This window comes from Thunnus maccoyii, chromosome 16 (genome assembly GCF_910596095.1).
Source record: "Thunnus maccoyii chromosome 16, fThuMac1.1, whole genome shotgun sequence".
Classification (NCBI taxonomy): Eukaryota; Metazoa; Chordata; class Actinopteri; order Scombriformes; family Scombridae; genus Thunnus; species Thunnus maccoyii.
In genome coordinates this window covers 21,714,617-21,729,473 of record NC_056548.1, presented here as the reverse complement: position 1 = coordinate 21,729,473, position 14,857 = coordinate 21,714,617, and the positions used below count along the sequence as shown (strand labels likewise).

At 37.4% G+C, this 14,857-nt stretch overlaps 1 protein-coding gene across 1 annotated transcript in view; it reads left to right on the top strand.

Moving 5' to 3' along the window:
- Positions 1-14,015, top strand: part of LOC121881599 — a 69,916-nt gene extending 55,901 nt beyond the window's left edge. Inside the window, exons 215-242 of the mRNA XM_042389468.1 lie at positions 716-871; positions 2,442-2,656; positions 2,820-2,905; positions 3,110-3,237; positions 3,446-3,571; positions 3,827-4,017; positions 4,117-4,208; positions 4,824-4,954; positions 5,169-5,293; positions 5,427-5,553; positions 6,769-6,981; positions 7,166-7,336; positions 7,663-7,809; positions 8,242-8,291; positions 8,385-8,517; positions 8,756-8,838; positions 8,948-9,074; positions 9,371-9,561; positions 9,892-9,982; positions 10,070-10,190; positions 10,651-10,832; positions 11,236-11,391; positions 11,498-11,631; positions 11,732-11,865; positions 11,955-12,049; positions 12,639-12,879; positions 13,283-13,342; positions 13,547-14,015. Of these exons, the coding sequence (XP_042245402.1) occupies positions 716-871; positions 2,442-2,656; positions 2,820-2,905; positions 3,110-3,237; positions 3,446-3,571; positions 3,827-4,017; positions 4,117-4,208; positions 4,824-4,954; positions 5,169-5,293; positions 5,427-5,553; positions 6,769-6,981; positions 7,166-7,336; positions 7,663-7,809; positions 8,242-8,291; positions 8,385-8,517; positions 8,756-8,838; positions 8,948-9,074; positions 9,371-9,561; positions 9,892-9,982; positions 10,070-10,190; positions 10,651-10,832; positions 11,236-11,391; positions 11,498-11,631; positions 11,732-11,865; positions 11,955-12,049; positions 12,639-12,879; positions 13,283-13,342; positions 13,547-13,650 (3,810 nt within the window). The 3' untranslated portion in view covers positions 13,651-14,015. The remainder of the gene's footprint in view (positions 1-715; positions 872-2,441; positions 2,657-2,819; positions 2,906-3,109; positions 3,238-3,445; positions 3,572-3,826; positions 4,018-4,116; positions 4,209-4,823; positions 4,955-5,168; positions 5,294-5,426; positions 5,554-6,768; positions 6,982-7,165; positions 7,337-7,662; positions 7,810-8,241; positions 8,292-8,384; positions 8,518-8,755; positions 8,839-8,947; positions 9,075-9,370; positions 9,562-9,891; positions 9,983-10,069; positions 10,191-10,650; positions 10,833-11,235; positions 11,392-11,497; positions 11,632-11,731; positions 11,866-11,954; positions 12,050-12,638; positions 12,880-13,282; positions 13,343-13,546) is intronic.
- Positions 14,016-14,857: the final 842 nt, after the last annotated feature.

The following is a 14,857-nucleotide window of genomic DNA, read 5'->3' as shown; positions in this document are numbered from 1 at the left end:
CATGTTGCCTTTTAGTCCTTGTCAATTTCATGTTCACTCATTACAAATAAACCAAGAGGTGTAAACATACAGTGATATGGACTGACAGGTAACTAACTCACTGGACATTTTTGGTGACTGTCATCCTCTGTCATCAGAGCTACATCAGTCTTCTTATCTTCTGTGGTGTTATAAAGAGATCACAAAGCAATAATTGATTATGAGCATTATTGCTCAAGACTGCATCTTGACTATATATGCCATGAAACATAATGAACAGGTAGAAACAGGATGACAAAGAGATATTCAGTAGTCAAGCCATCATCTGTGTCACTGTATTGTTACTTGTGTTTGCTTCACACATTGTGGCACCATCTTGTGGTTAAATCAAAATAAAATGCCTTGTGTGATACACCCTCAATTTCATGTGCCCTCACAATGTTGCCTAGCGCATATATTAATGTTGGTAGCCCAGAAAAAGATAATAGGTGGATGTAGCAGTGACTAGTTGTCACATAGGTCTATGAGTTTAAATATTGCTGTTGTTAAATGCATAGGTGAATTTGGGTTATGTGATAGAATGCAAACTTGCAAGTACAAATACTAAAAGGAGAAAGTCCGCTAATTAGGTGACTGTGTAACATGGGAGGCCTGATACTTAATCTAAGCATACAACTGCACAGGTTAGAGTTCCATTGGTGGTGTTCAGCTACTGAAATGTTGTTGTCACTTTTAGGTGGAGGTTGCAGATCTTCTTACTCCAATTCAGCTGGCTCAGCTCGCAGCAACCCCTTCACTGCTAAAGGGGATGGAAGATGTGACAAAAATCATGACAGTCATCGACCCTGTTGACTATGGTTCATTCTTTGACATAGTTTCACCGGCTATTGAGGTAAACATCTACATAGCTGACACTTTCTTTTTTGCTCAGTAATACTCACAGTGCTGGTTTCATTCATATCTTATTTAAATACACTATTTGTAGGATTTGAAAAAATCCTTATTTTGGTGCCTCCTGGTGGCTTAATCAAGAATGATAATGTACCAATTTTCACCAGGATTGTTTAATTTTTCTACATACAGACTGCCATCAGAATAATTTGAAAGATGTTCCAGTAAAAAAAATGATGTAATATGAAATAGTAATTTTAATACTGAAATACCAGATTATTTGGCAAACAGCCCTGTAATAAAATTCTACCTTCATGATGGTTATAATAAACTGTATTAGAAAGGTGTTGAATCAACATAATGGTCATTTAAGAAGCTGATGTTTGTGGTGCTGTCGTATTGAGTCATACTGAGAGGTGTTACTAATATTTTGTCCACCCAATTTATATCAGTTCTTCAAACTGTATTTTTATAGTAGTGATGTGTACATAAGACATGAACAGAAAATATTAGCTGTTTAGATGGACACATGTCTTGTCTTGTATAGTAGCTTGTTTACATGCACCTGGGAAAAGTGCACTCGCTAATGTCATTTAGAGGCTAACTAAGATAGCAAGTTAGCTAACCAGCTGCTGTAGCAATTTAAACAGGTTTAAACTTGTCAAAGTTGGTCAGAATGGGGCAACCTTGTTTTTTTCAGTACCACAGCTAACATTGCAGTTAGTTGACAAATTCTGTTTAAAGCATAGACTGTAAAAAATATGGACATAGCCACTGTGATGTTACTCATTGGTTTTGAAGTTCAAAGTGGGCGGCTCTGGCCTTCGCCATCTTGGCAGTGCCTGACTCCACCTAACTCCTGGCTAATCCAAAATGGGCAAAGAGGTGGAGCCAAGTTGGGCCGAATGAAGCCTGGTTGCTGACACAAGCCACCTTGTGTCACTCAAAGCAGCCACGTCCTTAATTGAGTGTAACTTTATGGCTTAATAAAACTTAAACGGGTGAGTTATAAAAAAAAATCACCCCCCATACAGTTGTCATCAAAGGGGAAATTAGTTATAGAGACCAAAACCAGTTTTTGTACCAGGCTGTAAACATGTTTATTTCTGCTGTAAAGTTGGGCATTTTAACGTGGGTATCTATGGGGATTGACTCGCTTTTGTAGCCAGCCTCAAGTTGCCATTCGAAGAACTGCAGTTTTTGGCACTTCTGCATTGGCTTCATTTTTGACAGACCAGGCACAATCATCCACCCTCCCAGAGGCTTAAGGCTAAAATGGCATCTTCAGTATTCAAACATTTTCATTTTTCTTTCTTTAAAAATTAATGTCAGAAAGTTTCTATCAGTCAAAATGTTTGACCCCAAAAAAGGATGCTTTTTGTATCCTTAGTTGGCTTTAAAAAGCAACAAAGGAACATACAGCTTATTGTTTTTTATATTCAAAGAGATACATGACTCTTAGCCTAAACGGTAACATGATTCAAATGTAATATTTTTACTTTTATGTAAACTATTGAATTTTTTGAAACTCAATCTCAAACACTTATTGATACTATGTAAAAATCCCCCAGATCCACCCAGCCAACTACACAGAGGAGGTGAAATCTGGTTTCCTGCAGGCAGTATTTGATAGAGGTGACCTGTCCTCTCCGGCTATCAGTGACACAGAGTTCCTGCAGTGGCTCAGGGCTCGACTGCGCCCCCTCCTGATCAACCTCTCTCCCAACCTGGTGACACCTTTATTTGACATTGGGAACAACAGGAGTTGTAACAGCAGCCAAGAGATGTAAGAATTTCTGCACTCAAATTGCAGGAAATTGAAAAGTGTCTGTAAACAATCTATGAACAACATTGTGAAATAAATGTTTTGTACAGGATTTTGAATCACATTAAGTGATAAATAGTGTGTATTTTTTAATTGCTTCTGACTAATACTCATCTAAATTTAGGATTGCATTGCTTGACACACTACACTTGACGCTAAGCAACAACACCAAAGGGGAGATCTACAAAAGCATCCTCCTCCTCCTCCAAGGTTTGTATGCAAGTTCATTTTACATTGCAGTTAGTTTACCTAGCAAACTGATGAGGGTTCTATAACAAAATAAAACTTTTTGTGAGGTCATTTTTTTCACAGTCATAGTAAAACCATATTTTCTATAACAATATGTGCCCAAAGATAATCCATATTATTCTGTATCAGAATAGACACTGATGTCATTTGTTGTGTTTAAAACAGGTCTAAAGCCCCTCAAGTGTTACAGTGGTGGAAGCTTCTACAGCTATCTGAGAAACACTTTCCTCAGCTTTGGCTTTCCAGATTTGTCCATGTTCACATCTCTTCTGCCACAGACACGCGAGCCAGAGGTAATATTCAAATTTTAAAAAATCACAGGATGCAGAGGGTGAAACGCAGACATCAATTAATACAGTTTCACTTTACTTAAGTGTTTCCACCTGGTTATAGCTGTAATGCCAGTGCCTACTGATGATATACTGTCCCAGCAGTAATCTACAGAAAATTCTTCAGTCCATGGTAACTTTTTTCATATGAAAATGTACTTTTGACTTTCAGCTCCTAAGTACCATCACTACCTCAGAGCTACATCACTTCCTCAGTCAACCCAATGTAATTGGTAATGACTCTGACATCTGTGTGATCTTCAACAACTACAACAACACTCCTGCCTTCCTAGAAACTGTATGTCCTTACTCTGAATGTTCCCATATTACATACAGTATCAGTCAAAAGGTTGGACACACTTTCTCATTCAAGGGAATGGGAAGATGTGTCCAAACTTTTGAATGGTACTGTACATATTTTTTATAGATTACATAAACTTAAGAGGACTCACCATACATATGTATACAATTAAATAATTTGATCGTCAGTCTAAAATTACCAATTTTACACCACTCTCTCATTAAACATGTAAATGCACGTGTATGCCATTAGGAGGATGTTCCAGATAATGTGAAGATGGTGATCCTCCCCTGTGTTTGGCCTTTGGCGCTGAGCAGCAACAGCAGATCTGAGGTTGATTCTTGGTTTCACCTACGATTGAGGAACTATCTTAGATTCCTCAGCAAGAGCCTCATCAGCTCCACTGAAGTGCAGAATGCTTCATGTCTTGCCTTCCAGAAACTGTAAGTCTCTTTTTCACAGGGTGATGAAGCTCAGGTACAACTGGACTATCACAGATAGATTTCATGATACACAAATGTGTTTGGTTTTCTTTTAAATAGGGTCTCTTTAATGGGAAACAACTTCATATACACGAGCTCTGACTTTGGACAGGGTGATGTCTACACCACCATCAGGACTTACTTGAGAGTTGGTAAGATGCATTTTTGAGCAAATGTTTAATGTACAGTGGGTGTGTAATGTAGATGTTTAAAATTCAAGTAATGAATTTTTAACCCAGCCTTTTTTTTAATAATTTATAGTAAAATATATCAAAAGGATAAGGGTCACACCAGATCTAATACTGACTGTCCATGCTGACTCCAACTTTCTCTAGGCAGGATGCACATAGCTGCTGAAATTATATGTTTTTTCTAAACCAAGCACTTGAGGTTTTTTGGGAAAAGTTTTCAGTTTTGCTTTTAATATGGAATTTGTCATGTGGTGTAGGTGGAGAAGTGTCCACACCCACCTCCACAGAATAATTATGACAAATATCAAGATTCTACAGAATATCAGTCAGTAGGGATGTGAGGCTTGTAACTTAGACTGATGAGGCAATTGGATTTTTATACAATATTCTTGCCTATTGCACAATTTAATTTTCTTAATCAAATATAACATAAAAATAGCACAGCAGATTGTTTTGGTTGCAGCTCCACTTGTCTTCTGATGAATGAGCAATAATATGTTATGTAAAGAGATAAGTCAATTCTAAATAAATTTAGTTATTTGTTGACAATGTGTTTGGTTTTCCCTGTTTCCATAGGCTCTGGAGCCAGATGCTACAATGCCAGTGATGCAGAATTAAACTCTACTGCCTGGTTTGCCAATTACATCGGCAGCTTTGTGACATTTATCACTCTGGATGATCTTACCACCTTCGTGTCCACTAGTCAGGTATGTCCTGATATGAGTTCTATACAATTTATCTGAAGTTTATGCTCAAACCAAAACAGAATATAGAAGTTGTTAATTTAATTAGAATGGCTATAACTATCACTTAAGTATTTTCAGGTCTAATAAAGGGTAAACTAATAGTAGTTAGTAAAAAATGAGAAAACAACAAAAGGCATTTTCAAAGTCACTGACCTTTTTTTCTTAATTATTGAAGATTCAAGTGTTCCTAGAGGACCAAGCCAACCTTGAGCTCTTTAACAACACAGCGATCCCAGAAAATGTAACCAACTACTACATCTCACAGCTTTTTACATTCAACCCAACCTTCAACCCTCTGAAGTGAGTATCCTACTTACCACGCCATTAATAGCTTTGACAAAATATCTCATTGTGGCATACATATTGTTCATAATAATTTAGTGGGTGAATTGGTCATACTGTATATTAAAATGACATGTTACTTTTTATCTAGGCTTCCAGGCTTTTTCCTGTGCTCCTCTGAAATCCCGAGTTTAGCATATTCTTCAGTGAATGAAGCTGATACCATACGCATCTTGAACGAAATGAGGAAATTCTGCAATGGAACAGAGGACCCTGAGGTACCAGCTCCTAATATAACTACACAGCAACAGAGTTCAGTTTTGACTTTTTAAAATATAGCACAAAACCAATTGCTCCTATTATAGTGTTTGACATCTTAATCTGATGGATTCATTCTTTTAGAGATATTTTTGAATGTTACAACATTTCATTGCATATCTGCAGTCCTTTTAGTCAGTACTATGTAGAGTTACTATTCAGTTTTGCTGTTGACAGTTTCTGGGTGTTTTGTGACAGGGTGGATTTAAAACTTTAAGCTCTATATATAATGTGTTCAGTTTTGTGTTACATGGTCTGCTGAGTTTGTTAGTGGTTAGTTTTGAAGACTCTCAGGCAAGTAAGAGTGATCTGTGTATGTTAGCAGTATGATGAAATTACAACCTGTCTAGTGTAGTGAATGGTGGAATACACTCTAATGCCCCATGACCATGATGTATGTTAAGAGAATGAATTGCAAAAAGAAAAAATCTCAACTCTCAACAACAACACTGGGTTGTGGAAAAAAAGATTGATTTCATACAAATTTATTACCAGGTTGTAATTCCAGACCTTTTGGTGATCCTGTGACCTTACCACTAGGTTGACATTTTTGATTATAAGTGAAATTACTCCACAGTTATTGGACATATTGTCATGAAATTTGGTAGAGATATCCATTGTGCCCAGAGGATGAATCCATATGACTTTGGTGATCTCCTTGATCTTTCCTCAGCAGGTCAAAGTTTCCACTTATCCAGTGAAATATCTTAGCATCAACTGAATGGATTGGCAAAAAAAATTTTTATAGACAATCATGGTTCCCAGACGATGTATCTTAAGGACTTAAGTGATTCTCTGACTCTTACTTTAGTGCCTAACAGGTGTTTTTAAGTGAAATACCTCAACAGCTGTTGGATAGATTGCCATATAAATTAGATTTTCATTTCATCATTTTTGTTTGGTGATCCACTGACTTGCGCCATCATCAGGTCAAAATTTTAATTTGTGCAATACTGTATGACCAACTACCTGCAAAACTGACTGCACTTTGTATTGAGTGCTAACCAGCAAATGTTAACATGTTAACACACTAAACTAAGATGGTTAACATAGTAAACATCATACCAACTAAACAGCAGAATGTTAGCATTGTCATTGTGAGCATGTTAGCATACTGATGTTAGCTTTTAGCCTAAAAGCACCATTGTGCCTTGTATTTGTATTTTATTCTACAGGTATCTGCTGCTCTGGCATCCAACATTCAGACCGTCACGGCACAGACATTTGAGACCCTGGGCAGTGCCAGCGCAGGCCTGACCAACAGCCAGATCTCTTCAGTTTCCCCATCAGTGCTGATTTCCTCTTTGCCCACCCTGAGCTCAGTCAGCACCTGGAGCCAGGGGCAAGCCACCACAATTGTCCAAACCATCATTTCCTCAGGCTTCAAGGTAACTTAACAAGGCTGATAATTATGTGAAATATTTAATACTTCAAAGCACGTGACTAACAGTGTTCCATATTTGGTTCAGTATGATTGAATAATTTCTTCTTTTTTATTAAATATAAAATGACCCTGAAGTGCTTTGTGTATGTCACTTTAGTGATTCTGGCTTTGATAAATGTATTAAACAGATCAACAGTGGATCCTCCCTGGAATCCCTTGGCACCCTTGTTGCTGGAATTCCTTCAGAGTCAATAGAAAGCACCCAAGCGTCTGAGCTACTCAGTATCTCCCAGAGTGCCACCTTTGTTTCCAACATGCTGGTAGCCCCAACAGTTGTCCAAGAGACCTACATCCAAAAGGTACAATGTTCATTTCTGTTTCTACCCTAACATACAATCCATCAATAATTCTCAAGTCAACAAATTAGGTCCATCTTTGGATGTTATTTTAAAAATATCTCTCCATGGGAATCAACTAAAATATGGCGTTGAAGTATTTTTATTGGAAAATGTCTAATCTTGATCTAAAGACTTTGATGAAAAATACATTTGATACCAAAATGCTTAGTAAACAGTATTATTTTACATACAAAATAAATAACAGTGAATACATGTTCTGCACTTTTGAGATTATCTCTGACTACTTGGTTTTAACTGTCGGTGAACATCATTTAATTCCCTGGTAGATAATCTCTGTGGATCGAAGTCCAGCCGGTGTGCTGGTGAATGTCCCTGATGCTATGGCAACTCATATCCCACCGTCACTGCTGGTATTTTCTGAGGAGACTGTGGACATCCGTGCGATCAACAGGAAGAAATGGACACGAGATCAGGTCAATCAGATCAGATTAATCGGACACTGGTTTTTTGAAGTGTGGTCCTAATGAATTTTGATTGAAGTTACAGATATTTCATTACAGTGCCAGAAAATACATATTTTCAGTGTTTTTCTCAGACAAAAAAGACTAAAACATGTAGCACAAGTGAAATTGCTATGGGATTATCAGGTGATTACCAGTACAACGGTACTATCAACAACCTATAAGCCACCTATTTCATATATATTGTGCTATTAATTGTACATTTGTGTTATCTGAGTCATGGTCGATATGAGTCAAGTATTAAGAGTTACAGAACACACAAGAATTTCCACTGACAAAAAATTGATACCAACAGTATGTACCACAGTTGTAGTATTGCTGTAAAGGGATGGCTAATATAAATTTTAGCTGACATTGGATTGCTGTGTCTTGTTGTTCTTCTAGGCTGCCATGTTCTTTGGGGTGCTGGGTAATACAAACTTTGACATCGAGCAGTAAGTAAAGTCCTAACTTATTTGTTGTGTTTTTTCAGGGATGATTATTCAGGGTCTGTTAACTTTTTTTTGCTTTTTCATACTCCTCCACAGGCTTTCTCCTTCTGTGCTGCAAGGCTTCACGTGCACGTCAGTACAGAGGATGACAACAACCAGGATCAAAGGGCTGGTCTATGCTAGCAGGCCGAGGAGAGGCAGAGCCAAGGTGGAGCTAAAGCAATCACAGGTAAATTCAAATGAAATCTGCTTGAAACTAAACTTAACGAAATAGCTATGGCTCTTTTTCTGACATTACAAGATAAGTTGGATGTACAGTGAAATACCATAGTCATAAATTAAAAATCAACTTCAACAGTAAAACAATATTCTTTCTTTGAAATGAAAATGATTTGGTTCCCTTCATTTCGGTGTTATAGACCACTAACTTTTGTAATAATCAGTATTTGTTTGTGTCTTTTCTATAGCTGACCTGCATGTACAATCTGCTGAATGGAGACTTCTCCCAGAGCTTCACAGATTATCCCGCAGACATGCTTCTCTACTTCAAGTGAGTCTGCTTTCAAACATTTTGTTGTACTGACCTCATAATGTGTCACTGGTTTGAGAACTGTAGAAATGCTTATTGATTTTTCCATCTTTACGTCTATTTAATGCAGCAACAAAGATGTCGAGAGAGCCAACTGCAGGTCCTACTTTTCTGCAGTGGGTGCCGCAGACTTCTCTCTGGTCTCTAGCATTTTGAACAAGGACTCAGTGCTACTCAGTGAAGCCAGAGACTGCTTGGTGAGTGCCAAAGAAATTATGGTTTACTACAAAACAAAAAAACAAGCTTCAAATGCAGTAGTATGCATAAGTTGAATAACCATTGTATGGCATCAGTGAGTGACAGGATGACAGGATATACCAATGAATATGTTATGTTATATAAATGCATATATATGAAATAGTTCAAGATATTTATTATAAAGCACATAAAGGGGAGCAAAAAAATGAAATGTGAAAGTCTGGAATAGGAATTATCATGTAACTGTTCAGGAACTTTGACACAGTTTTAATGAGATACTGTTTCTCTTGTCTAGGGTATAAGCAATATGAGTCTAAGCAGAGACCACATAGAGGTGCTGGGGAACATGGCCTGCACTCTGGACAGTTCTTACATCCAGAACTCTGATCCTCTTATCTTGGAAAAGCTCAAAGCCTGCAAGGGCTTCTCTGACAGCCAGGTGGCTGCCATGGAGACACTGCTGCTGTCTGGGAAAACACGTTACGGGTACAGGAATTAAATAAAAATCAAGAGTTATTGTTGTAAATGTCGAAAACCTTACATAGTTTATATCTCCATTGTTGGTCAAAAACAATTAAAAACATACTGTATCAATAAGACATGCCATTTCACTTTCACAAGAGCCACACACAGAGAAGAGGTGTTGGAAAGCTTTGAGAGATGGACTAATGCATTTTTGGTCTTTTCATGGGATTTGTTGGCAATAAAGAAAATTTATATGAACTCCAGCCTTATTCTTTTACTGTGCTGAATGCAATGTTGTGCCAGCAAGAAAGGTAGCTGGCTGGACTTTAAGAATATTTCCTCTGTTTTCAGAGATGCCTCCACTTGGAACAAGCAAACACTGGAAAACCTGGGGATCCTTCCTCTGTATTTCACAAGAAATATCTGGGGCCAGTTCAAAACTGTATGTGTTTCAGGCTTACTTTTCCTTACTACTGTTTGTTCCCATTTAACTGTATTTAAAACTAATGTCCAGTATGTTTTTTGGCAGTCAACAAAGAGAAGGTTCCTCAAGACCTTCATGCCCAAGCTGAGGAAAAAAAAGACAGAGAAGAGGAAGCTCAAGATGCTGTTTAAACAGATCAGCGGTCTCAAGATAAAACGAGGAGCAGGTAAAGGAGGATGTGGCAGAGAAGCGTGTTGTGCTTATTTTTATGTAGCAGCAGCTGATACCGGATTGACAGAAAATTAATTGGCAACTATTAATGTAATGACTATTAAGTAATTATCATTTTTAAGCAAAATGCCAAATTTGATAGTTTCAGCTTCTCAAATGTGAGGACTTGCTGTTTTTTTATTTGTCTTAAATCATAGTAAACTGAATATCTTTGGGTTTATGACTGTTGGTCAGACAAAAAAAGTGATTTGAAGATTCATGAGGGGTGTTTTTCCCAATTTTCTGACAAATTACAAAAAAATATGAACTGACTAATCAAGAAAATAATAGCAGATTAATCAATCATAAAATAATCATAAGTTTCAGTCCAAGTGAGTGCACGTGAGTTCGGTTGAATGCCATGCAGCAAAATGATACACTTGTGTCCACACCTAACTTATTTTTTTTCTCACAAGGCTGCACAGTGGGGAACATCACCCAGGTGACAGTTAACGACGCCTCCTTCCCCTTTGGCTATGACCAGACGCAATTTGACCTCTGCCTGGATATCCCTGTTCTGAAGGACAACCTCAACTTGATCTGTGAGAAAGTGGATGACGATGACTTCCAGGAAGTCATTCTGAAGAAACTCAACCAGGTAAATATCATGTACAAAATGTGAGCTTGCTGTTATTATTGGTTGCTGGGTACGGGGCATCTATTTTTGCAAGTAATGCGTGATTGAGATATTTATTCAGCATATGCTGGATTCTATAGGAGTATCCACACATTTTGTGAAATTTCCAAACAAGGAAGTGTACAGGAATATGCCAAAATGTGTTTTAAAGCTTTTGAGACGTGTATTGTGTTAAGTGGTTGTCGTTTCCACATCAATCACAACTTGACAACTGTTCTGAGCAGGAAAAAATGTCTTAACAACCCAAAAGGTTATGGTACAGCTGTCACCATATTATGTTGATGTACTGTATATACTGATAGGAAGGTTTTAGGTTTTAGGTTTCAACACTGCTTAAGTTTCTACGCATTCTCCATTTTTACAGGCATTCCCATCGGGTGTTTCTGATACAGAGGTTCAGGTGCTTGGTTCAGTGTCCCGTGTGGCGTCACTTGACGACATCTCCAAGTGGAACATCACCACAATTGACACCCTGGCAGCCCTCATGAAAGCTGAGGATGGATCATGGGAAACAGCAAAGGTACAATATAGAAGGATTCTCAAAACTACCAGTATACTGTTACCTGTATAAATTCTGCCTGATGGTATATATGATTTGCTTGCGTGTTTTCTTTAATTTTGTTTAGAGCAAAGCAATCATCACCAAGTATCTGAATACCTCTGGGAAATCCCTGGGCAGCAATGAGCTGAACAGCATTGACTCCAACCTGTGCTCATTAGACACCAGTACAATAAAGACCATCACCCCAGATAGTATCAGGTTGGTGTCAGCATGTAGCTCTGAGATGCCTAAACACAACCACTGTGAGTGCTGATGCAGACTTAACACTGTATGTTGCTTCCTTCTTGCACCTTTTCAGAAATGCCAACCCTCTGAATGTGGTGTCATGTTCACTTGAGCAGAAGAGAGTCCTGTATGAGATCAGTAACACTTCCTTCAGCTCACAGCGTGCCAGTCCCAGCTCCTTTTACAACTTAGTTAAGCCCTATATTGGTAAGAACACGTTACCTGTCTTTCCTGTCTGTTTCTTTATCTCTCATAAAACTTCTGTCTGATTGACTGTTTTACTTCTAATCTGATAGGTGGAGCACCTCTGTCAGATGTAGTAGCGCTGTCAAGCCAGAACATCAACATGGACGTAGATGCTTTCAGGAGTCTGGATCCTAACGTGATTGCTGTAAGGATACTTGAGTAGACACGTACTGTTTATCATTTATTATATACTTGATATACTGAGCTGATGCTCTTCAGCATAACTTACTTGTCAAAACTTTAAGGTTAGTAAGTATTTAAGATATGATTTTTTAATCAAAGACTCAGGGATTGTGAAGAGCACACAGCAAACTTCAACAATCTGAGATGTTTGCAAGAACATTAGGTCAGTCACTTTTGTCACAAATCTTAAGTCTTGGTTTCTGTAGCTTTGTCTTCAGAGTGAAAATAGGCTGCAAGGTGATGGGGTATGTAAGTATCCCAAAGTGCAGTGTGTGATCCTCTGTTATCTAAAAAAACGATGCATATGTACTGGCAGAGTGCAAAAATTTGCAAAATGTGAGAAATATTTATTTTTGAATTGAATTGAAGTATGCCGGCCCTCAGAGAGTTTAAAAGTAATAACAATTTCTACATCTTTGCTGAAAACTTATAATTGTTTGTACCAAAGGTGTCTTTCTTTTTTAAATACATAATAAATTGATTGCTTCTTATTGTCCATTGTGTTAAAATGTCAGACCAATTCTCTTCACTATTTATTTTGAAATGCACAGGGTTTGTCCGTGACCAATGTGCAAGGCCTCATGGGTAATCAGCTACAAGATCTGAAGCTGTTTGAGAACAATACCGTGATTCAGACCTGGGTGAACATGCAGCTGCAGTCAGACCTAGACAGACTTGGTGTGGGCCTAACCACCAATAGAACCAACCCGACCACTGCACCACCCAGCTCCAGCAACAGCACAAAGGCTGTTGCATCAACTGCAAGCAGCACCAATGTGACAGCAACACAGGGTAAAAATACATAGCTTTCGTGCGCATGTAGGCTTTATGCTTACTCTTTAGCATACTGTATTTTAACTAATAGGATCTATTTGCATCATCTCCAGTGAGCAAATTAGATTGTAGAAGGACCTCAGGTTGCACCCTGTACTGTTTTCAGCCAAAAGAGGGCACCAGTGCACCACAGTCTGTGTTCAAAACAAATTTAAGAAAACTTTTGAGTGACAACGAGAATGTTCATGACCACTTCATGATTATACCTTGTATTTATTTAGCATAGCAACCATAATAGGGCAACACATTTTAATTCACTTAAATAATGTATTGTTGCATAACGACAGTACAGGATGTTACACTGCTTAGTGATGACTCATATTACAGTGCACCATCTTACTAGATTCAATCTCATCCACAGGAAACACAGGTAGCTCAAGTACAACCCTGACCACTACAGCACCTACATCACAACCACAAGGTGAGTACCAGTTTACCCACTGGACTAAAATAATGTGATAATATTGTTTAAACTGGCAATTTATTTGTGTAAAAAATATAGTGTTATATCTATTTTCAACCATTTGAGTCATGATAAGAGTTGTCATTATAATTATACAATTTTGCATCTGTGACAAACATAATTACAGTCTAAATATGTTTGTTTTTTAAAATTATTTTTCAGTTAATGGTACAAGTGGAGGGGCAGAGCTTTCAAAACATCCAATATCCATAATCCTGGCTGCACTTCTGACAACGGTTCTGCAAATACTACAACAACCAGTCTGAATACATTTATGACTTCAGCATCCAAATTAATTATCAATAATTATTCAATGAAGTTATAAGTAATTTGCACATCTTGGGAGTGAGATTCATTAATATTATGCTTAAAGAAAATTGATTCACTGCAACTTCTTAATTTCTGCTTCACTGTCTTTTTATGTTGTAAAACTATGTTACTGAATAATCACAGAAATCAAAAGAATATGTTTTTACTCTACATTTACTTTTTGAAATTAAGTACTGGAAATAATAATATCTACATTAAATCATTATTAAAATCTAAAGAATGAGTATATGAAAAATAAATCCCTCAAATTTACTGTATTATCAATTATTATAATTTACACTGTATTGCTATTCCTTAAATTAATAAAGTCATATAATAAATATCTGATGCCTTTGTCTCTTTGAGCAGATAAAGAAATTCAACACGATATGTCCTGACTTTTGTCGATTTTACCTTCAACAATCAAATCCAACACTACTCTAGAATAGTTTCCAAAGTGCCAGTGTGCATTGAAAAAGAAAATACATTGTCTAGCTTGTTAAGACTCAAGTAACAAAATACCAAGGTTCTAGATATTAATTCTTTGTCAATTTATATGGAGCAGAAAGAACTGATGAAAAGGCAACACGTTCTCACTTAAATTTGATTATTATCTCGACTTTTATCTAGAAAATGCTCCACACTCAGGGTATCTAAAGCCATGATTTATCATGGTTACAATGGTTCAATAAGCCCATTTCACAAGGACAATTTCTTGCCACATTGCAAGGCATTTATTAGGGATCAGTGGTGGAAGAAGTATTCAGATTCTTAAGTAAAAGTACCAATACAGCAATGTAGATTATATTACAAGTAAAAGCTCTGCATGAAAAATTCTACTTACTGCAAGTAAAAGTGCATAGGTATTAGCAGCAAAGTATGAAAGTAAAAGTAGTGGTTTGGTCCCTCTGACTGATATTATTATATACGATATCATTAAATTATTAATACTGAAGCATCAGTGTAAGCAGCATGTTACTGTTGTAGCTGCTGGAGGTGGAGCTAGTTTGAACTACTTCACATACAGTTAGCTAGTTTAGTCCAGTGGTTCCCAACCTAGGGGTCGAGCCCTTCTAAAGGGTCACCAGATAAATCTGAGGGGTTGTGAGATGATTAATGGGAGAGGAAAGAAGAAAAAACAAAGCTCTGATACACACATCTGTT